This window comes from Lontra canadensis, unplaced genomic scaffold (assembly GCF_010015895.1).
Source record: "Lontra canadensis isolate GAN:19392208 unplaced genomic scaffold, GSC_riverotter_1.0 scaffold25, whole genome shotgun sequence".
In the NCBI taxonomy this organism is placed as follows: Eukaryota; Metazoa; Chordata; class Mammalia; order Carnivora; family Mustelidae; genus Lontra; species Lontra canadensis.
This window is the reverse complement of record NW_022631019.1, coordinates 5,482,738-5,504,707: the sequence shown is the minus strand read 5'-3', so window position 1 is coordinate 5,504,707 and position 21,970 is coordinate 5,482,738. Positions and strand designations below refer to the sequence as shown.

The window sequence follows — 21,970 nt, the reverse complement described above, 5'->3', positions numbered from 1 at the left end:
ATGGATCTAAGTCGATGACTCAGAAGTCGACGGGCGGCAAAGAGGTAGAAAGACTTCACCTGTGGGAAGAGCATGAGCACATCTGTGGCAGAGGGGGCTCTGCGGCTGCACGGGCTGGGAAGACAGGCAGGGCCCACGTCGGGTGTGGAGAGGTTAGACCTGGCTCCTTAGGCTCTGAGAAACACCCCCGCCGAAAGTGTTAAGAGGGAAGGGGTGCACTGAGGCATGTTTATAGCTCCCCCAGCTGCAGGGTGGAGGTTGCACAGGAAGGGTAATTGGGGGGCAAGGAAGTGGGCAGAGATCCTGGGCCAGATCTGGGGGCACAGAGAGGGGACGCCTGGACTCCAGGAACCCCACAGGAGCCACCTCAGTAGGCTCAGGAGACCAGCAGGCAATGGCACCGGGGAAGCAGTGGCTCATGTGGGGAGGTGGGTAAGGTGCCCTGCACAGTCCGGGGGGTTTACACCTACTGTCCCTGATTTGTCAAGAAGACGACAGGACATGTTAACAGCCCATAAACCTCAGACTCTCCTTAGAGGCTGGCGGTGGGCCCAGGACCCCCATTGCTTTTGGGGACTGGTGATCAGTGTTTCCTATGTGTCCCCAGAATATAGGGACCAAGCAGTGGGGGTGCTGGGGGCCAGGCCCAGTTCCAGTGCAGCGGGCAGGTGCACCAGTGGCCCGCCACACCCCACCCCCTCACGGCACACTCGGCCAGCACTCACAGTTCGGGGGGGAGGAGCCCGCCCGACTGCACCGGGAAGGGGCCTCAGCCAGCTCAGGGAGTCGACTGATGGAAGATGACGAGAAGACACATGGCAAAGGACCTTGACACAAGAAGTCTGAGATTCATGCAGGTCCATCAACTGGAAGATGGTGGGTGCAGGTGGGTGGGGCAAGTTGGAGGGCAGATCTGCATTCACCAGGGCGTCCGCTTCTCCCCCTGGAGGTTCCTACCTTCCCAGACGCGCTGCGACTCAAGCATTTTGGAGCCTATGATCCCTCAAACACACCAAGCAAATTGCCACCTCCGTTCTCAGATGTCTTCCTCTCTCCAGCAGGAAGACACTGCCCTTCTCCCTTGTCTCTCCAACCTTGTCACCCCATCCTCCTGCCCTGCTCGTGTTCACAGCACTCACCGCCGTCCTCGGGCACAGACCTCCGTGTATTGTCTGTCTCCTACACCAGCTCCACGAGGGCGGACACTTGCTCACAGCTGGACCCCAGCACCTACCACTGCCTGCACCCCCAGGGCACTGGATGGCTGTCTGTAGGGTGGGGGGAGGGAGGGATGGACGGATGGGTGGATGGATGGATGGGGGGAGAATGAAAGAATGAATGAATGGGTACAAGGCCTTCTGACCCAAAAGCACTGTGCACTCTGACTCCATTCTGGGATGCAGTGGGCAGGAGACTGGTTCTGCACCTTGGCACAATTGACCTCTGGGGCTGGAGCATTCCTCGTTGTGGGGGCCGTCCTGTGACAGTGGGAGGTCCGAGGCATCTCCGGACGGTAGGCACCCACCGGAGTTGTGACAACCAGAACCATCTCCAGACATCGCCGGATGTGTTCCCGGCGGGGCCGGGGTGGCAACGTCGCCACCAGGTGAGGGCCACTGAGCTCCACCCACCTCGGAGCCCCCTCCCGAGCCCCCGCGGGGAGCAGCCCGCTCCCCAGGGCACCTCTCCACCCTTGGGAGAGCCACGACGAGAAACCGTAGGCTTCGCGGCCGCCGTTTATTGTTTTATCACATATGTACATTCCGCAGGAGGCCCGTCCCGCGTCCACCCGGGCCTCGGGCTTCTCACCGGGCGGCCGCTCCAGACCCCCGGGCTCGGGGCTCAGACGTTCAGCAGGAGGGGTCGGTGCTCCTCCTCGGCGTCGCTGGGAGGAATCTCATAAATGACAAACAGGGAGGAGTACAAGCAGCCCAGGAAGGACACCAGGCTCGAGAAGTACATGACCCCGTTGGCGCTGCCCACGGCCGAGGTCAGAGGCCCCAGCACCAGGGAGACCAGAATCTGGGCCAGGAAGTACTGGCAGCTGAGCAGGGAGATGTCCACGCCCATGCCCCGCCGGGTGCCGTCCGCGCCGGACCCTGCGAACTGACCCAGAAGGAGACACCGTCAGCGGGAGCCCTGGGCCGCGGCGGGACCCGGCCCCACGTCGCCTGCAGGTCCCGGGCCCCCGAGCGGCCCACGCGCGGCCGGCTCACACTTTCCAGCGCCGACGCGCGCCAGGAGTTCAGCCAAGAGCTTAGTAACGTCTGTGCTCGGAGAGATGACGGCGGCGAGAAGAATCCGCGACTCACGGCCGCGGACGCTCCCGCAGGCCCGGGGAGCGCGAGGCTCTCCCTGGCCCCGACGACCTGGCCTTGGCCTTCCTCTCCCCTGAAAGGCAGGCGGCCTGCCGGGCTGAGGGGGCACTCCGCGTCCCGGCTCGTCCCCTCTCCCAGCCTCTGTTGGCTGCGCGGCCGTCACACACCCTGAAATAGCCTCTCACGGCTCCGTGCCTGCTGCTTGGGCTGCTTTGCAGAGCCCCTTGTGGCCCCCAGGGTGGACAGGCCACATTCCCTCTGTGCCACCCTGGCACCAAATGGGGGCTTAGGGGTAAAGACATGCCCTCTGAGCAGAGCTGTTGGAGTGATGGTGGCTGGAGGTGGGGTGGGTCCCTTCCCTCTGCTCCCTGCACAGGCCACCACCCCCCACAAGGCAGCAGATGGGTGCCCCCCGTCCCCGAGACACTGTGTGCTCTGCCTGGGGCCGGCCTCCCACATTCGGACCTCTGTGTCCTTGTGGCACCCGCAAGGTGCTCTGTGAATGCGCGTGTCCTGGGGAAAGAGTGCCTCCCCCCATGTCTATGCACAGTCCAGTCGGCAAGGCCTCAGCAGGGGTGCGGGGGGGTGGGGGCTGGCGATCACAGGTGAGCCCTGAGCCTGTGATTGGGCAGAGACTGACCAGAATGTGAGCCTCTAGAAGACTCTACAAGCAAGCGGCCCAAGGCTTCCAGGGGTGCTGACCAAATTCAGTTAGGGCGACCCGAGGCTCTCGGCGTCCCTTCGCACGGGGTGGGACAGCCTCCCACCAAGAACCGGCTTTGTTCCCCAGTCTGTTTTCCCCAGTCAAGGGGCTCTCAGGCCTGCAGGGAACAGACAAGGGGATGGTGGCCACGGGGGGTTGGGGGAAAGCAGAGGCCCCGGCCAGCAGGGGTGGCATCACCCAAGTCCCCTCCCTGCCTGGGTCTTTTGGCTGCAGCAGGCCTGGGCTGGCAGCGCAGGGCTCGCTCTCCAGCCATCACAGCCTCTGTCCCCACCGTTCCTGACCCGGGGGAGGTGCTCTCCTTGTGGCCACTGCCTGTGAGTGTGTCCTGTGAGTGTGTCCGGCTGGCAGGGAAGGGACTGGGAGGGGCCACCACGGCTGCCACCCTCGGGCCCAAGGGCTGGCTCACTGTCATGCCTGGAGTCCCAGGCAGATGTGACTTTTCCCAAAAAATATCGTGCTCAGAGCCAGCCCCAGCTGAATTCATCAGATACTTGGAAGCCCCTAAAACAACTCAGGATGCCTCCTGGGCCAAGCCTGGGGAAGGCGACAAAGCCCCAAATCAAAAGGGGGGTGTGTGTGAGAAACCCAGGGGTCAGGGTGATCTTTTAATGCAGTATTTTCAAATCTCCAAGTTACTGCAAAAAAATCCTTGATGGGAGCATTGTCGGGGCAGGAAGGAAGGAAGCTGTGCCCCCGGCCACAACTGGATGCACCTTGAAAACATGACACCGAGTGTGACACAGGTTCGCCTCCGTGACACGTCCTGACAAGCAAATGCAGAGAGGCACAAAGTGGCTTCGTGGTCTCGGGGGGCTGGGGGCAGAAGGACGGCAAGGGGGACGGCTCACGGGTATATGGGGTTTCTTTGGGCTCTGGATTGATGGCGGCGCGATGACCCAGGAGTGGGCAGACGGCACAGTGGTGTGCGGCGGCCCCCAGTCCGCCAGCCGCTCAAGGACAATCCACGCTGAGCCCAAGGTCAGAATCGTACGTAAAGATGGGATCGAGTCTCCGGGCTTTTCCTCTGGCCTAGGCCTCCGCCCTGGCTCGCCCGGGGGCTGCAACTTCCCGTCTTCAAAGTCCTGACACACTGATCAGCGGAAGCCTCGGCACTCATTCTTTGTTTAGTAATACCGGGTTAACCTTTCGTTGACCTTGACCACTGGGTGTTTTGTGACCCAGGTGAGGGCCTCCCTTGCCTCGCCCTAGGCCCGGTGCTAACAGGTGACCCCAAAACCTGCCAGAAGGGGACACGAAGGGGTGGGCCTCCCCTGCCACCATCCGCGCTGCGCGATCCTCCCCCACAGACGGGGGGGGGCCTCCCCGGGCCGCTTCCTGCTCACATTTATGCTTTGCGCTCAGCAGCCGACTTTCTGAATGTTCAAACAGGCCCCCCATTTCCCGCGCGGGGCTGCTCCCCGCGCCACGTCTCAGGTGGGGTTTCTCCAGGCCGCTGGGATGGGGCAAGCCAGGCCCAGGCGGGCCTCTTTGGGACCCGAAGCAGAAACCGGAGGCCCTTACCTTTTTGTTCTGGTAGTAATCACACAGCAGCGAGTAGGGCAGGGTGCACAGGGTGGAAAATAAAATCCCGTAGGTTATGCAGAGGGACAGGACCACGTAGAGGTTCCTGGACAGGGTGGCGAGCCCGGTCCCCAGGCCAAAGGCCAAGTAGGCAATGAAGTACAGCGTGCGGATGCTGAGGTATTCTTCTAGCTTCTCGAGAATCGCTGCGGGCCGGAAAGGCAGATGAGCAGCCCGCCGCACCCCGGCTGGGCCACTTCCCTGGGGCTGTCCCTACTGCTGGCCGGCAGCTCGCCCCAGACCAGAAGGCCTGCTTGGGGATGGGGAGCCTGGGGCGACAGCTCTGGGGGCACCCGGGCCAGGGGGGTCTCGAGGGACGGCAGGCCCTGGGGTGGGGGCGTGGGGGTGCAGGTGAAGGGATCTTGGGCCAAAACAGCAGAAGGGCTCGGGGTGCAGGACAGGGAGGCAAAACCAAGCTGGCCTGGAGCGAAGGACGGTTTTTATATTCTTAGATGGTTTAAAAAAAAAATCAGAAGGAGACAAGTATTTTGTGACACGTGAAAATTGTCTGAAATCCCAGTTCCCGTCAAACATAAAGGAGGTCCTACTGGGACTCGGCCACGCATGCGCCTTAGACAGAAGCATCTCGTCCACCCGAGGCGGCTTCTGAGCCTCTGGGGGCGCGCCCGGTGCTTCCCCGCAGGCTGTGGCCCGTGAGGCCGAAAGCGCCCTCTGTCTGGCCCTTGACGGAACCCTGGGGCTGACCCCGAGGTGAAAATTTGCCGGTGCCCCACCAGCACCCAGGCTTCCCCGCAGGGACCCAGCTTGGCTTCCTGTGTCCCCTGGGTCCCCCACCGCCAACCTCAGGGTCCCCGCAGCCTCTGGGCTTGGCTCTCCCCACATACCCTCCCCCCACCCCCCTTCCCAGCTGCCCCTTCCCTCCCTCTGGACCAGTTGCCACGTTGAATCCACATGGGAAGGATGGGGGTGGTGGGGTTGGCAGACAACACCCCCGCCTAGAGGTGACCTCCGTGTTTGTCCCGAAGCCCCCACTTTGCCCTCCCTCCCCGGGCCTGGCCTTTCTGCCCGCCGGCCCCAACAGGTTGTCCCAAACAGGGGAGCCACGCCCACGACTGTGAAGACCCGGACCTCCCTTCATCCCACGACCCCACTAAAGCCACACTTCCCACGGGGGCCCCCGAGCCCCCTCCGCACCCCCAGGGCGGCGGGTACCTGAGTAGAAGGCAGCACTGAAGGCGTAAATACACATCCCCCAGCAGCCCACGGTGACCCCGCTGTTGTATTTCTGATACTCCTCCGACGTGTGCGGGGCCTTGGGGTCTCCCTGAAACACCACCTCACCCATGAAGTCCGTGTAGAACAGCAGCAGCCCCTCAAACGAGAGCCACCCTGGCGGGGGGGGGGGGGGGGGAAGGGCTGGTGACCAGCGGCCCTGCGGCCCCGCCTCCGCCCACAGGTGCTTCGACCCCGGCTCAGAGTAATTCACGGTTCCTGTGGATCCGGAACCTGACGGAGAAAGGACCTGCAGCCTCGCTACCCGGAGACCACGTGACCTCTGCTAAGCTCGCGCAGGTTCCCCACCGGTCGTCGTCGTCTTCTTTTTTTTAAGCAAATACAGTCTTACAAACACAGGCTCTGTGGCGTGAAAGGTCATATTCTGTCCTTTGCCTAAACACTATCGTCATGAGGAGAGCGAACCCCTCACGCCTTCCAGCTGCCTTCTCCTGCCCCTCACTCGCCTCTCTGCAAGGGGGACACGCCACGGGCACGAGGGGGTGGCACGTGACCGCGGATGCGGATGGAGGTCTGCTGGGGCCCCTCCCCGTCGACACCGCAGGGCTCCGTTCCTCTGATGCCCGTGTCGGTGTCGTCTTTGGTAGAGGAAGGGGTGGCGTTTGCTGGACCCCCTGAACCCCAATAATTATCATATGCACCTCCCTATGCCATTTCGTGTTCCTAAACAGCCCCTTTCAATGGCAGCAAAGTATTGCACGAGGCAGACACGCCCTTCCTCCATCTACCCCGCCTTGCACTGCTGGCATTTTGCCTCCCCCGCACCCCTCCTCCCCGCCCCGGCCTCCCAGCGTCTGGCTCTCAGGAATCGTGCTGGCGGATCCCTGGGACGTAGATGCCCAGTAACAGCTCCGATCACGTTCTTGCCAAGAATACCAGGGAGGGTCACTGGGATAAAGGCTATGGGCATTTTTAAGATTCTTGCCTGTTGCTAAATTGCCTTCTAGAGAGACATCCTGATTTACACCCCACAGTGCTCGAGAGCCCCGGAGCATCTGAAATTTGTAATCATCCTCAGAGGCTCGACAGCCTGACGGCAAGGAGATCCCAAACGGAATGAGATGTGAGCTCGGGCTTTTCCATGGCGATCGGAACGCCAGGGCTCGTGGGCTCAAGGCCAGTGCCGGGCACCTGCGGGCACGTGGGAGTGTCTGTCTTGGCTTGAGGAGGAAGACAGCAGTGAGGCCCAGACGGGCTTAAGACCCAAGCCCCATCAGCAGCGTCCGTCACTTAACTGCGAGTGGTCCGAAAAGCTTTTGGTGACGGGAATCTGGACTGGGAGGAGACCCCGTGTCCGGCACGGGGGCAGGGCTGTGCCTCTGTTTGGACGACCTGGCTTACTTCGGGGGCTGCCTGGAGGAGGCATCTCTCTGGCCCTTCCCATGCCCCACCTTGGGTGGCATCTGGGGAGTCCACACGCATGGAAAGTGTCCCCTTGGGACAGGACGCGGGGCTCTGGGGCGCCCTGGGAGGCTGGCGGGGGCGGGAGCCCCAGGTCAGGCAGCCGCGTCCCTAGCAACAAGCCCCAGACCGGGACGCGGACGCACGGGGAGGTTGGCCGGGGGCTCACCCAGGAAGTGGTTGACGCAGAGGTTGCGCAGGGCCTTGGGCATGTGGCAGATGGTGACGCAGAGGTGCCGCACGGACAGGGGCTGCCCCGCCGGCTCGCCGGAGCCCGCCAGCTCGCTCTCATACTTGACGCCGTTCAGCAAGATGTTTGCCACCTGGGGAGGAAGGAGAGGAAGCGCACACAGGCCGCTCGTCAGGGCGCCAGGCTCCGGCCGTCGCGGGGACGCGTGTGTTTTGCTGCGATGAGAAAGTGAGGCGGAAACACACGCACTCGTGTACACGCATGCACACACGCAGTGCACGCATGCACCCGCACACACGCGTGCATACACACATGTACGCACACGGACACATGCGTGCATGCACACACAGGTACACTGTGCGCATGGGCACGTACACAGGGCACACATGTGCATGCACACGCGCGCGTGCATACACACCCTCGTGCACGTGCGCACACAGCATGTGCATATGCACACACATGTGCACACACGCACACACGCACCCTGTGCAGCACCATCCTGAACAGGACAGCCAGCGTTAGGTCGTCTCATCACATACCCGCAGCGGCCATGAACAAGCCCTGTGGCCACAGGGTGAGCCATCTGTGCCACGGAGAGGGAGTGGATACCTTGCCCAATGGGGGACACACTTGAAATATGAGAACTATGGGTTGGTTCAAATCCAGATGTTACAAATGTCCCTTCTTTTCTGGAACAGCAGAGTATAAAAGGGACTTATTGCAAGGGGCCTGGGAATCTGTCCCCCGTTTTCTCAGGCCGGTAGGACTCCCGCCTACATGGAGGCTGGGGTGGCCGAGGGAGCAGGTGCTGGGAGCAAACACACTCCCCCTGGTCCTCGGCATGGGATGCGGTCTCTCTCTGGGGCCCAGGAGCACCAGGCCCGCGGCAAACCCGCTCCCTGATTTGCTTTGCTAACCCTTCCTGGCACGGGAAGGCGTCACTCCTTGGTCGCCCTGCCTGGGTCTGGCCAGACACCAGCTGGGGGAGCCAACCGTTCTGCAAGCAGCTGGGGTGAGGAAGGGACGCCGCCCCAACTCCGGGGCCGAGGGAGCCCGTGCTGCTGTCGGCCGAGTGGTGAGACCCAGAGGAAGCTAAGAGCCCAGGATACCAGGTCCATGGGCAGTCATGTCCACGGGGCTTGTCCACGGCTGCCAGAGGAAGACCGCTGAAATGACACCTGCGTGCCCACCCGAGGCTAGATGCGTTCGTGGGTAACTCACGACCTTTCCTTTCCTCAAAGAGCTGGCTCATGGGGTGCCTGGGGGCTCAGGTCATGACCTCAGGGTCCTGGGATGGAGCCCCGCATTGGGCTCCCTGCTCAGCGGACAGCCTGCTTCTCTCTCCCACTCCCCCTGCTTGTGCTCGTTCTTCCTCTCTCTCTCTCTCTCTTTTTCTCAAATAAATAAATAAATAAGTAATTTTTTAAAGCAGGCTCATAAATGATGCTGTACTGAGAATGGACCTAGAAGAAAGGATTCGAACGGGAGTTTCAACCGTAACTAAGGAACTGTATCTGATGCCCGTCTGAACTGCTGGAAGTGGCCTCGGTGACCCGCCATTGACAAGACCTCCCGTGGAGCGCTCTGATGTCATCAAGGGACGAGGCTAACACCCTCGAGCCATTAGATCTCTTTCTTCCAACGGTAACAGGACTGCCTAACCCTCTAGTGGGTTTCGGTTCTTCAGACGTTTTCCGGACCTGAGCCCAGGAGGTGCCCTCAGGACTTCGCCACAAGGACCCATCCTCACAGCAAGGGACAGTCACTCTCGAGACGAAGAAGGCCGCACGGGCCCAGAGAAGAGCGAACCAGACGTGTGGACGCCCTTGACCTTTAACCCGAGAGAAAAGGAACAGCAACCTCAAAATGTGTCTCCGGTCCCCCTCTCCCAAACTGGGGCGTCCGTCAGCCCAGCCGGGCGTGGGGGCGGGGGCTGCCTGGCTGCGGAGAAAACCCTCCGGGGCCTGGGGGGGCTTCGGGTCTCGGGGACACGCCGCGCAGGGCAGCAGGCCGTGCCCCCGAGTGACCGCCTGCTGCCCTCAGGGCCGCACGGTTCCACAGAAGCTCCAGGTCCTCACCAGAACCTTCTCTCACTCTGTGACCCCGCTGGGGGCAGGCGGGCCCAGAACTGTTACGTCTGCTTCAAGCGAGCGGCAGAGCCGTTCTTTCACTGGAGGTGACAGCGGACTCTGACGGCGGCGAGTCTCACGTGTCAGCTGGTGGCCTCCCCGCCCATCTGATGAATACGAAATACCACACAAACAGCTTTCTGGAAAGTTCTTCACCGGCCAGTCCATGCCTCCCGCTGCCTTTTAGAATCCAGTTTCGACAGCCTCGGGGCCGGCTGAGGATGGACACCGGGAGGGCCCAGACCCGTCCGCCAGGCCTTCCGTGGGGTGTCCGTCCCGGGGGGACACTGAGCTCTGCGGGGCCCACGGTCGCGCAGCCCAAGCGCGCGGCGGGCCCTGGGAGAAACACTGCGGGTGCTTCTGACAAGCGCACTCCAGGGCCCTCTGCGCCCGAACCATCTTGGGGCCAACGTGGCCGCGTTTCAAAGCAGCGTCCCTCTGACGGGGACCGGCACGTTAAGCCGCTGCCGGGCCCCCGACAGGCCCTCTGAGCCCCCTGGCGCGGGCCCAGCATCTCCCCCGCCGCGTGCAGGCCTCGTGGGCTTCGACCCACCGACCTCCCGAGGCCTCTGGCCGGGGCGGGCCTCGGGCGGGCTTCCCAGAGCGACAGCCCCTCTTTCCATCTAACTCACGACCGGGAGCGGCCCCGGCGCCCTCTGACCTCTGCCCTCCCCCCTTCACCTCTACCTGCTGACTGAAGGTCACGTTCCTCCTCCGGCTGCTTTCGGGACCGCCTCCCCCTCCGGCCGCGTCCGGGATGGCCAGGGTCTGGGGTCTCTTCAGGATCCCGGCCGACCGCGGCTTGGGGGCGTCCAGGGAGCCCACCCTCAGCACGTCCCCGTCGGGGCCCGCGGCCAGGGCCCCCTCCCGCCCGTCCCCGAGGCCGCGGTCCCGGCGGTAGAAGCCGTCGGGGGCCCGGGGGAAGCTGACGCTGAGGGCCGGCCGCGGGGCGCTGCCCGGGAGGGCCAGGTAGGGGTCGGCGCCGGCCGGGAAGCAGTCGATGAGCACGCTGTCGATGTTGGAGGTGGCGAAGGACGAGGCGAACTCGTTGAGGCCCGTCAGGGAGCCGTCCCTGCTGCTGAAGCTGCCGTACTTGGGCGTGAGCGGGCTGAGCGGCGAGATGGGGCTGGAGAAGCTGGCGTAGGGGCCGGCGGCCGCGGGGCACGGCAGGGGCTCGCCCGCCCCCTCCTCGCACGGCAGCGGCGGCGAAGGCGGCAGCGGGAGGCTGGGGCTCTTCATGGCGGCCTTCTTCTCGCCAGGCGGCCGCAGGGGTCTCTCGGGGATGCTGACCAGGGTCAGGACGGTGGTGACGCTCAGGGTGACCGCGGTGAAGATGTAGATGACCCTCAGCTGCCCGCCCAGGGCTCTCCCGAAGCTGGTTCTGTCCCAGTGGATGCCCCCGACCACATAACCGAATCCTCCTCCGAGGCCTGGGGAGAGAAGCAGGGGTAAGTACCCCCGAGCAGGCAGGTGGGTAGGGGAGGGCCCTCTCGAGTCGTGGTTCCGCGTCTGACTCAGTGGCCAAATCCGTTGCAAGGACACAGATCCGGCATCGGTCCCTCCTAAACCCCAGGTAAACTGTGAAGGAGAATGGGATTCCCCTGGGGGGGGGGCCCTCTCCTCTAAGGGCCACCCCCTGGGGCTGCCTGGCCCCAGAGCAAATAGCATGGTGCCCACCCGTCCACATCTGTCCCAATTACCTGCGGCTTTGCTGGATTACTGAACGTCTACACTGGCTCACAGTCCCCTTCGAGGAGGCCCAGACCCCCAGGGTCACTGCCAGGCAAACAGGGAAGATCTCGTCTCCAACACACAGACCACACACACACGTGGGGGGTGGAATTCACGTGGCCACCCTGGTCGTGCTCGCCTGAGGCCCGCGTCCTCATGTGCGGCCACCACTAGGGGTCACCCCCAATGGTGACCAAGGACGGCCGCCCTCGCTCTCCGGCTCAGCAAGCCAGCAGGAAACAACAAGGCTGCAGGGATCCGGTCCTCTGCTCCTGCTCGCGGCACCCCACGGCCTCGGAGAACAGGTGCATGGCAAGCTGATTCACGCAGCACGGCGTAAAAATGTGGGCGATGCCACGTTGTGCCCAGCCAGCAGCACTTAGCTCCAGAAAGTTCTGTTTCCCCGTCGCCCGCTCCCACGTCCCCAGCACCCCGGGCCCACCTCGCTGCTACACCCCAGGGACTGCAGCCTTATCTTATCTCGAGTTCAGAGACATTTCCAGCTGGTTGGGAGGTGAGTTTCCTCCGTTTCCTCCTGCTGCGGCTGAATGCAAACGACCCGCGCGACCCGCCTCGGGGAAAACCGGCCACTTGTAAAGCAGAACTTCTGCGGCAAGGCCTGGGTTCGGACTCCCGCAGCTCAGCCTTCCACAGACCCCTCAAGCTGCCACGTGGCCCTGAAACCCATCACTTCACGCTTTCCCCCCGGAGATCCCCCATCTGTCCCCGACTGTCCCTACAGGCCTTGGAATTTCACGTAGCCCTTCCTCTTGGTATTTCTAACTCCCCACCTTCGTGGTCCCCACGAGCGTCTCCCACCTCTCTCCAAGACACAATTGCTATTTTGTGGCCCTTAAATAAGGTCAGATTTGAGATGACCCCTATTGACCTTTTCTTTTTTTAAACAATGAAGCAAATACATTCTCAGGGGGAAGAAACAGGACATTGCTCAGCCTCGAAAACACAGACAACCCGATTCAAACATGGTCAAAGGACTCACAGATCTGTTTCCCACCTATTTCTCCCAGGAAGACACACCAATGGCCGGGAGGCGCTCGGAGGGGCCTCAGCATCCGTAGCCACCAGGGAAATGTAAACCAAAGCCACAATGAGATCCCGCCTCACACCCGTCAGGACGGGTTGTATCAAAACGACGAGACAATAGCAAGTGTTGGCGGAGACGTGGGGGAAATCGGGGCCTCCGTGCCCCGCTGGTGGGGCATAAAATGGGGCAGCCGCCACGGAACACAGTGTTGGTGGGGGGCTCCTCAGAAAATTTAGAATCGAAGTACCGTACGTTCCAGCACCTTCACGTCTCGGTTTAAAGCCCAAAGAACCGAAAGCCCCCCGAGTCTGTAGCAGCGTGGGTCACAACAGCTGCAACGTGGCAGCCGTCTAGTGTCCAGCAAGAGGGGAATGGAGAAGCCGGATGCGATCTCTGCGCACAACGGTGCGTTATTCCAGCACACACCGGAGGGACATTCCGACACCCGCCACAACAGGGACGACCACTGTCCGAGGTGAAATCAGCCAGTCACAAAAAGACAAGCACCGCGTGAGGCCACCCACAGGAGGGACTCAGAGCTGTCGAAATGGCAGAGACAGAGAGAGCACATGGTGAGCCTGCGGGCTGGGCGTGGGGGACGGGAGTTAGTGTTCAGTGGGGACAGAGTTTCAGTTTTATAAGATGAGAAAGTTGTGTGTGTGTGTGAGGGGGGTGGGCGGTGGTGACGGCCCCACCACAACGGGAGTGTGCTCGATGCCACCAAACTGTTCACTTAAAATTGGTTAAGATGGTATTTTTTTTTTTTTAATGATGTGTATTCTCACAGAACAAAAAAAGAAAAGAGGGACACCTGGGTGGCTCAGTCGGTTAAGCATCCGGCTCTTGATTTTGGCTCAGGCCATGATCTCAGGGTGGGGAGGTCGAGCCCAGGGTCAGGCTCCGTACTCGGCGTGGAGTCTGCTCGAGATTCTCTCTCTTTCTGCCTCTGCCCCTCCCCCGACTCGTGCACCTGTGCATGTGCGCTCTCTCTCTCTCTCTCTCTCTCTCCAAAATAAATAAGTAAATCTTTTTATAAAGAAAAGAAAAGCAACAATTCAGAAGACTGTCAGGTAAAAAACGGGGTCCTCCTTGCTCCCCCCCACACTCCAGCACTGGCCCTGCCGAGACCCCTGAAGAAATTCCCTGCCCCCAAGCACACATGTGTGCAAACAGAGACAGCGTGGCATTTTCTAGAAGAAACAGCTGGGCTTGGGCAGACTGAGCAGTTTGCCCAGCATCGCGCTGAACAGGAGGGAAAGCCCAGAACTGATTGAGGCTTCCGGACCCTGGAGCCGCTGGCCTCGCCCCCGTGTTCGCCCAGGTCCTGCGCAGCTGGTCTTGTTACGTCTTCCCCTGGACCTTTAGAAACACTCCCCGACGCTTTCTTAAACGGGACCGTTTGAGTCCGTGTTTCACAGAAGAAAGCCGGAAGTACTGCTTTTCCGGGGAGACTGTGATAAGCAAACATCGTGCTGAATTCTCCTTTCCGCAGTCCGTTCTTTCGAAGCGTTCTCGTGTGGGGTCACGGAGGGTAAGGCTCGCCCTCCGCACCCCTCCCTTCTGCTAACCGCACAGGCTCTGCGGCTCCGTGGTCATTCCTGCCTCATGTCTCACCTCCCGAGGCTCGTTTCTCCCACTGGCCGTACATGCAGCTCGGGCGTGTGTGTGTGTGTCCGTGGCACGTGTGTGTGAGTGCGTGGCACTCGCGTGTGCTCGACTCCTCATCAGAGGCAGACTCTGTATGTGACAATTTCCCTGCTCACTCCAATGTGACCGGTCAGTACCCAGGCCACACGCGACCACACCGGCTGCGGCAGAGCGGCGAGCCCTGGCCGGTTCCCTGACACACCGGGTCCACGGAGGCCCAACAAGGCGACGCTCTGCCTCCTTATTTCGGCCCTCAAGGGTGTGAACAGCCAAACTTTTTATTGTCTACATGATGCCACTTTTCTGTGGACTTTTTGCCTTTTTTGGTGGGGGTGACATCACCGTTTAAAACGGCCCCCGCGTGTCGCGCTCATCGAGGAGGCGGTGCCGTGTCTTAGGGGGCAAACATGTGCGTGAGGTCAGCTGACACATGTTCCGGCGCTGTCGGCCACGCGCCCGTGTTTGTGGATCTGTGATCCCCGTTCAGAAAGTGTCTTTAGACAGAAACGCAGAAAACAGGTTGAAGTGCTGATGGGGTTGGGGAGCGTGAGACCCAACCCTGTCCCCTTCCTGGGCGGGGACTCCGAGCTGGCGAACTCAGGGCTCGCGGCGACTTTGTAGACAGTAACTCCTCGAATGGCGAGAATCAGGTGCCGGCAGGCACACGCACTCGGAGACTTACACACGCACACGGGTAGCTCGTGCACGTAGGCGCGCAGGCCAACACTACAGAATCCTGCTGAACTATATCGTTTGAAATGGGTGTTTTCAGTCAGCTCATGGTTCATCCATTTAGTTGAGTGGGTTTTTTTTAAGATTTTATTTATTTATTGGACACAGAGAGAGAGAGAGAGTTTGCACAAGCAGGGGGAGCAGCAGAGGGAGAGGGAGAAGCCGGCTTCCCGCAGGGCAGGGAGCCCGACGTGGGGCTCCATCCCAGGACCCCGGGACAATGACCTGAGCTGAAGGCTGACCCTTCACTGACCGAGACACCCAGGCGCCCCCCCCCCCCCCATATTTGAGTTTTACAACTTGGGTTTTGCACTGGGGCGATCGGAAATGCCCACATCAAAGTCGCCGCTGCGCCAACCGGAGACCCACCTGCCAGGAGCGCGTGGATGTTGAGGCCGCGGTCCTGGTCCGCGGGGCTGCACACGTCCATCATGTAGGCGTGGCTGGGGTTGTCGGCAGAGTCGGCGCTGAAGTCCATGAGCACCACCCCGCACACGGTCAGGAGGAGGCCCCACTCGTGGTTGTCGGCCGAATCAGCCAGCGCCGTGCCCAGGTCCCTGCCGTTGAGCAGGAGCGAGAGGCCCAGCAACGCCCCTGCGGATGGAGAAACAAAGTCACGCCCCGGGACGCGGAGCAGCTCTGTCCTCCCCCACCCCCCAGGCTGGCCCCGAGAGTTCCTTTTCCACCGAACTTTAAGCAGAGCCCATGGGAAAAGTCCCCTCCAGAATCACCACGGTTTTTGGTTTTTTGGTTTTGTTCTTGATTTTGCTCGCATTGGGGTCTTTGTTCGCTCAAGCAGAGTGGGAATGACCTAAACCTTAACTCGTTCTTGGAAAGCCAGGGTGAGAGATGGCCAGTTAACTTGGGCCGGTTCCAGGGCACTCGCTGCCGCCCCACCCGGGGAATTTTATCTGTGTTGCTGCTTTGGTCAACGCTATTTTAGATTTTGCTAAAAGGAAGCAGTTGGGGACTTTTTTTTTCCACTTTATTTCAGTTCCAAAACAACAGACCTATAGCCAGGACAAGAATGAAAGGGCGTCTCCTTCCAAACCTTGAGGTACATCGGTCACTCCAAGCACCCAGCAGTGGCTGCAGTAGGAATCCTGAAACAGAGCGGGCCAGGGGTCACTGCCGGGGCCCCCCCCCCAACCCACCCTGCATGCCGTGCTGGACAGAGACAGCCCCGTCACAGCCCTCAGACACCTGCCCCCAAATGTCCCAGAGCGTCAAGTGAATAAAGTATGGAACTTGGAGCACACAACCCCAAAGAAAACCGGAAAAACAGAAGACAGACTCTTGGAATAGCTCGGCTTCTGCCCACATTTTCTACTCAGGCCCCTGTAAGGCACTAAGCGGCCATGACCTTCCTCGGGAATCCGCAAAATTCCAGGACCTCCCCAGACCCAAGCTTTGGGGCTTGGATCCTCCAACGACAGCTCCGTGTGCGATGGTGGGAATCCTTGGGGTCTGTGAAATGCCCATTCTGTGGTCTGATTTAGACAAAGTCACTTAAACTACGGGGTGTGGTGACCCCACTGTATTCTCCCATGGCCCCAGCCCATGAGTGTAGCTTCCCTCTTGCTCCCCCTCATCCCCTTGGGACCCTCTAGCTGCTTCAACTCAGGCTTCCGGAAGCTTCCAAAGGTGTCTGGAGGCCATCCACCATTGGGGCTGAGCTGGGGCTCACCGAGGATGGGGCTGATGAACCACACCAGGCTGTAGAGCTGGTCGGGCAGGCCCATCTGCAGGAGCACCGGGGTCACGTACGCCGTCTCCATGGCATAGCTGAACTCGATGCCAAAGAGAATGCAGCCGTTGAACAGCAGCTCCCGGAAGGACCTCTGGGGGTGCAGGTCCCCGAAGTCCACCAGCTCGATCGGACACGGGGTGTTGGGGGGTGGGGGTGGGGAAGGGCGAATGCATTTCCTCCTCTTGGGGTGTCGTTTGAAGTTGTTGGCCCGGTGGCTGATATGCCGGGTCACGGACCCCGAGTAGCCCGAGATCTGAGACCTCCAGAAGTCCTGAGGAGCCAAACTGGGGAACAGGGCCTCTCCTGGAGGGGTGCTGCTCGCCGGGGGGATCATCGTAGGGGGTGCCGGTGGGTGTTCCTGTGGGGAAAGCCCGTTTGGGGGCGACAGTCACTCACCAGGGCCTCCGCCATCAGAGTTAATCTTTCCAGGTGGCTCCCCCCCACACCCTCCTCCGACTGGCATCTGCTTATCCTTGTCCTGTGGGAAGGGAGGGGTTCTCAGAGGCTAGCAATGTGCCTCCCAGAGTGGAGGCCTGCTGCTCGGGAATGTGGCTCAGGAGACCACAGCCGGCGCTCTCTCACCGCTCAGGGGGACGACCCCCGTCCTCAGGTCCCTGCACTCCAGCTCAAGGGGACCGTCCCCTAAAGAGGCTCCAGAAGGAGGGCCAGGCAAGGAACCTCCTGGAAGGTGGGAGCAGCCGGGCTCCCGCTGGCTCTGAAGGGTGCCAGACTTTTTAGGACCTGCACCCATATTCAGGATGAATTTTGCCCTGGGGAGCAGAGAGGTGGGGAGACCAGACTTGGGGCAGGACCTGAGCACCTGTGCCCGGTCAGGGGACAGCCCTTCCTTCACGGGGCGGAAAGTCACAGCGGTCCCCCTGCCTGTCACTATGTCTCCTCTTCCTGGGAGGCTGGGGCCCTTGCCTAAAAGCAAATGCTTGAGTTTAATTCCAGGCCTTTCCTTACAGCCCCAGTGGATGAGTGAATCTTTAGTCAAGTCAGGAGAACTGAGAGTTTGCTCTTGTTTGAAAATCTGCTCTTTAAAGAAATAAACCAAACACCCTGAATCCCACGTGTGCTAGATGACACCCTGAGTAGGGCTACTGTTTACCAAAAAAAAAAAAAAAAAAAAAAAAAAAAAAAAAAAGCAGGGGACACAAAGAACTAGGGAGGATGATAGATAGCCTATGTCTTTAAATCATCCTGTAGAGGAACTTCCCCCACACCCAGGCCCCGGGTAGGGAATTAGCAAGGACTCGGGCCTGGGCTCCTGCCCACTGGAGTCTGCAAACTGTCACCTAGAGGCCTGTTCCTGGGTGCAGCTGTTTTCACTGCTTCGGAATGAATCTAGACAGTAAATATTCAAAGAACTGATTCTAGTACGTTGACCTGTGCATTTTAGCCAATGTCAATTTTACTAAGCATGGGGAGAGGAAGGCTACCAAGATCAGAGGGAAAGAGACGGAGACAAACACACGAGGGGCACCTTTGAGGGTTCTGGCCGGCCTTGGTGACAGCCTACCTCGTCTGCTCACGACAAAGCAATTGCCTATTTTCCTTTGAGCTCCTGCCTGAGAAGTGGGCTCAAGACAACTTTCCCAACATCGATGGGCTTCCTGACCAGGACTGTTGTTAGTTACCATGATAAATGTTACCGGCTTCCCCCCCCCCACCCAAAACTACTTTTAAGCTTTAAAAATGAAGCTCTGATTTCTGATGTTAACTCACCACCCTCCACCTTGTTATCACTAGTCTGTAAGCTCTTTATGAAGTCCTTGTCTGAAATACCTCGTCCAAAATGCCTCGTCACTCCAGATTTGTCTCCTAAACTCCCTCCCATCTACTCAGGGGTTGTCTTCCTTCTGTCTGGAAGACACCAGCGGTGGAAGTGATGTTCTTGAGAGACACCCCAGCGGAATGCAGAGCCCCGTGTTAACCCAACCACCCATTCGTCCACCCATTCATTCTCCCTTCCCCCTACCCATCCATCCCACCTGTAACCACACCCCACCCATTCCTCGTCTAGTCCGCCCTTCTCCCTTCCAAACACCCATGCCTCACCCACCCGTCCTTCACCTACACACCCATTCTCCCATCTGGCTGAGTACTAAGTACCAAGACTCCGAGACCTCAGAGATAAAAGGAAGGCAAAGTTTTGGCCCCTGAGTTGGGTGGAAAGTGGAGGGAAGGAGTCTAAGCAGCGGGAAGCACCTGCGTAAAGGAGATGCGCATGCAGCCGTTGGACGTCGGGCGTGGCGAGAGGAAGTCATTGGGGAGGGATAAGCTGGCTACGAAGGGCCTTGTGGCCCTGCTGAGAGACAGGTTTCTATTATGTTGTTTTGTTTTGTCTTTTTTTTTTTTTAAGATTTTATTTATTTATTTGACAGACAGCAAGAGCGAGAGCAGAAACATAAGCAGGGGGAGTGGGAGAGGGAGAAGCAGGCTTCCTGTCGAGCAGGGAGCCCGATGCGGGGCTCGATCCCAGGACCCTGGGATCATGACCTGAGCCGAAGGCAGACGCTTAATGACTGAGCCACCCAGGCGTCCTGTTTTGTTTTGCTTTTAAGATTTTATTTATTTACTTGAGAGAGAGAGAGAGAGCACAGAGGCAGAGGGAGAGGCAGACCCCACGCTGAGCGGGGAGCCCAATTCGGGATTCGATCCCAGTACCCTGAGATCATGACCTGAGCAAGAAGGCAGATGCTTACCCACTGAGCCACCCAGCCGCCCCTGCTACGAGATGGATTTCACACTGAGAGGCCAGGGATGGACATACCCAGAGACCCAATCTACTCTTCCTTCTTGGACAGCTGGGGATAAGGTGGCTTATCTTGTGACCTTAGAAACATCCCATGCTCTCTCTAAAAGAAGAAAAGATATACCTAAAAACCGTGTAGGCAAGGTATACTTCATTAAAAACATAACTGGGGCGCCTGGGTGGCTCAGTCGGTTGAATGTCCTGACGATTTCAACTCAGGTTGTGAACTTAGGATCGTGATATCGAGCCCTGCGTTGGTCTCCGTGTTCAGCAGGGGAGTCTGCTTGAGAGTCTCTCTCTCTCCCTCTGCCTTCCTCCCTTCCAACACACACACACACACACAAACACACACATACACACACACTCTCTCTCTGTCTAAAATAAATAAATCTTTTTTAAAAAAAACCTTTATGAAGAGGAAGTCAAACTTCTTTTTTTTTTTTTTAAAGCTAAATTCTTGATTCTGTTCCTCCTGTTCTAGCTCAGCCCATCATAAATACTCCAGAAAAATCTGTCCTTTGGCCAGTCTTGCCTTCAAAAACCCAGGTGCCTGTTAGCATTTCCTGGAGTTTCACTCATTCCTTAAAACCACAGAAATAAGGAGCCCTTTGAACACCGAGTAATGAGACCATCTGCTTAAAAGTCAGAAGGGAGACCTTTAGCACAGGTGTGTGGGAGAGCTTGACCTGACCCCACCTGTCCAGTCAGACCCCACCCCCACTGTGGTGACTACTCTCTCTTGGCCTCTGTACCAGCTCCTCGCCCCTGCACGGGGCACCACTCTTTCCCATCAGCATTTTACCCCCATAAAGGGAACTTAGTGCACGGGCATTAGACAACTTGCCTTTTGTTTTGGAATGAAGAACCACGGCCCAGTTTGGAAGAATTTCAGATTTAGACAGCATATGGTGGGAGCACACTCTTGCAAAGGGTTATGAACTGTGTGGCTAGCCTGTGCCTCTGCCTCTGATGTGACCACGTCACCAACACCCACCCACCACGCCCAGCTTTCAAACACAGCCCGAAGCCGGTTCTAGCCAAAGGGAGACCCCCACTCCCTTGCCTTACCCCCCAAGCATCTAAGCCAGAAATGAAACCTGGACTTCCCAGAAGTCTTCCCAGAGGGTTCATTTTTGAATTGGGGGATCGGCGTTACTATTTCGTTTCAAGAATACATTTATTAAAAGCTGTCCATGAAAGTTTAAGAAGAATGCTTAAAATTCAAAATAATGAAATAGTGAAATTTCAAAATAGTGAAATTTAAAATAATGAAATAAAATTTTAATACATGAATACAAATATTTACCAGACCATCTTGCTATCCTGATCACACTATAAGCATTAGTTCAGTTCAAATATACATATATATAAATATATATATATATAAATATATAGAGGTATAGACATATATATACATATATATGTCTATCCCTGGCCCCACAAAGGTTCTAGGCTGTGCCCACCGTGTTTCTTGAATACAGGGGATGTTTCAAGTAACAAATCCCTCAAATGGCACCGGACGATTAAACCACAAATGATTAATAACAATGCCCATGTCACTTGAATGCTAAAAATTACCCTACTATGAGCCAAATCATTTCCTCACCTCTCTCTCCTCTTCTTTATAGGACACAGGCTTTGCACCTGGGGTCCCACGGGACCACATCCCTTCCCCATTCTACCTTCCAACAATTCCCAAAGCTAATACTTCGAGGAAACCTTCTCAAGTCAGCGAAGGGCCGCGTGGACCCGAGGAGGTGTTCTAAATGCACTGGTTACTGACTCGGGGCCCATCCCTCACTTCAGCTCTCCAGAATCCCGCCCCTCCCTGACAACAAATTGATCCCCAAAGCCCTGGTCAGTCACTGAACCTGGGTTTCCTTAGCACCTGACTCTACTTCCCTATAAAAGCTGAAAAACAGAAGCAGTATGGTAGCCTCAGAAATAATTTGAGAAGTTATTTGTTGATGAGATCGGAAAGAACTGAATTGCCATCAGCCTCCCGTTTCAGCCCTGGCGAGGAAGCAGGAACCCTGGGCCATGAACTCACCATCAGCTTAATCCTGGGAAGCTGACAGAGGTCCTCCCAGAAGCCCCTGCCCTCTGGAGGGTTCAGCCTCAGGCGGGAGGCGAACCGGAAGCTGATGACACCTGCCCAGGTGACCCGGGACCAGGCCTCTGGCACCAATGAGCACAACGTTAGCCTGGGACAAATGGCAGCGTGTGCGCGCCCTGCTGGCCAGGGTGAAACCAAGCTGTCAGCCAGCCGCTACCCACCAGTGGGCCCGGGGTTCCGCGCTCAGGGCGGGGGGGCCGGGGGGGTGGCGACACCGGGGGCTCCATTTACAGGTCAGTTAGTTAGACATTAAGGAAGAACAAAGGTCTCCGGGCCAACCTCCAGTCCCAATCCTGGCACTCTGATCACCCGGGGGCCTACGCCGAGTCGCTCGAGTCGCTCCAGCGCGGAGCCGGGAAGCTGTGCGGAGCACGGGGAGGAAACGGGGGTACCTGTGGTTCGAGACAGGAGGCATCCCTTTCCGAGGCCGGGCTCCCGCCTGGCCCGCGCGCAGCTCGGGTCCCTGCCCGGCGGCCCCCGGCCGGCTGCTGCTGCTGCGGCTGCTGCTCCTGCTGCAGCATCACCCCGCGGGGCGGGGCCGTGACGTCACGCTGCATCCCGCGCCGCCCGGGGCCGGTACCCGCAGAGCATCCT

At 59.0% G+C, this 21,970-nt stretch overlaps 1 protein-coding gene across 1 annotated transcript; it reads right to left on the bottom strand.

Annotated features, from left to right (window-relative positions):
- Nucleotides 1–1,834: 1,834 nt before the first annotated feature.
- SLC45A1 (solute carrier family 45 member 1) lies at nucleotides 1,835–21,885 on the bottom strand. The gene is made up of 9 exons (XM_032863318.1): nucleotides 21,769–21,885; nucleotides 16,440–16,860; nucleotides 15,763–15,855; nucleotides 15,122–15,346; nucleotides 10,285–11,027; nucleotides 7,448–7,601; nucleotides 5,797–5,973; nucleotides 4,564–4,769; nucleotides 1,835–2,106 (listed from the first exon to the last, which is right to left on the bottom strand). Exons 2-9 carry the CDS (start codon nucleotides 16,834–16,836, stop codon nucleotides 1,843–1,845), a joined length of 2,259 nt encoding a protein of 752 aa, XP_032719209.1. The 5' UTR covers nucleotides 16,837–16,860; nucleotides 21,769–21,885; the 3' UTR covers nucleotides 1,835–1,842.
- Between the last annotated feature and the right edge of the window lie 85 nt (nucleotides 21,886–21,970).

Coding starts and splice junctions, on each gene's coding strand:
- SLC45A1 (XM_032863318.1), bottom strand. CDS start 16,836: ATGATCCCCCCGGCGAGCAGCACCCCTCCAGGAGAGGCCCTGTTCCCC. Junction 15,856..16,439: donor GTTCATCAGCCCCATCCTCG/GTGAGCCCCAGC, acceptor GCTCTGTTTCAG/GATTCCTACTGCAGCCACTG. Junction 7,602..10,284: donor ACGTGACCTTCAGTCAGCAG/GTAGAGGTGAAG, acceptor CTTCCTCCCCAG/GTGGCAAACATCTTGCTGAA.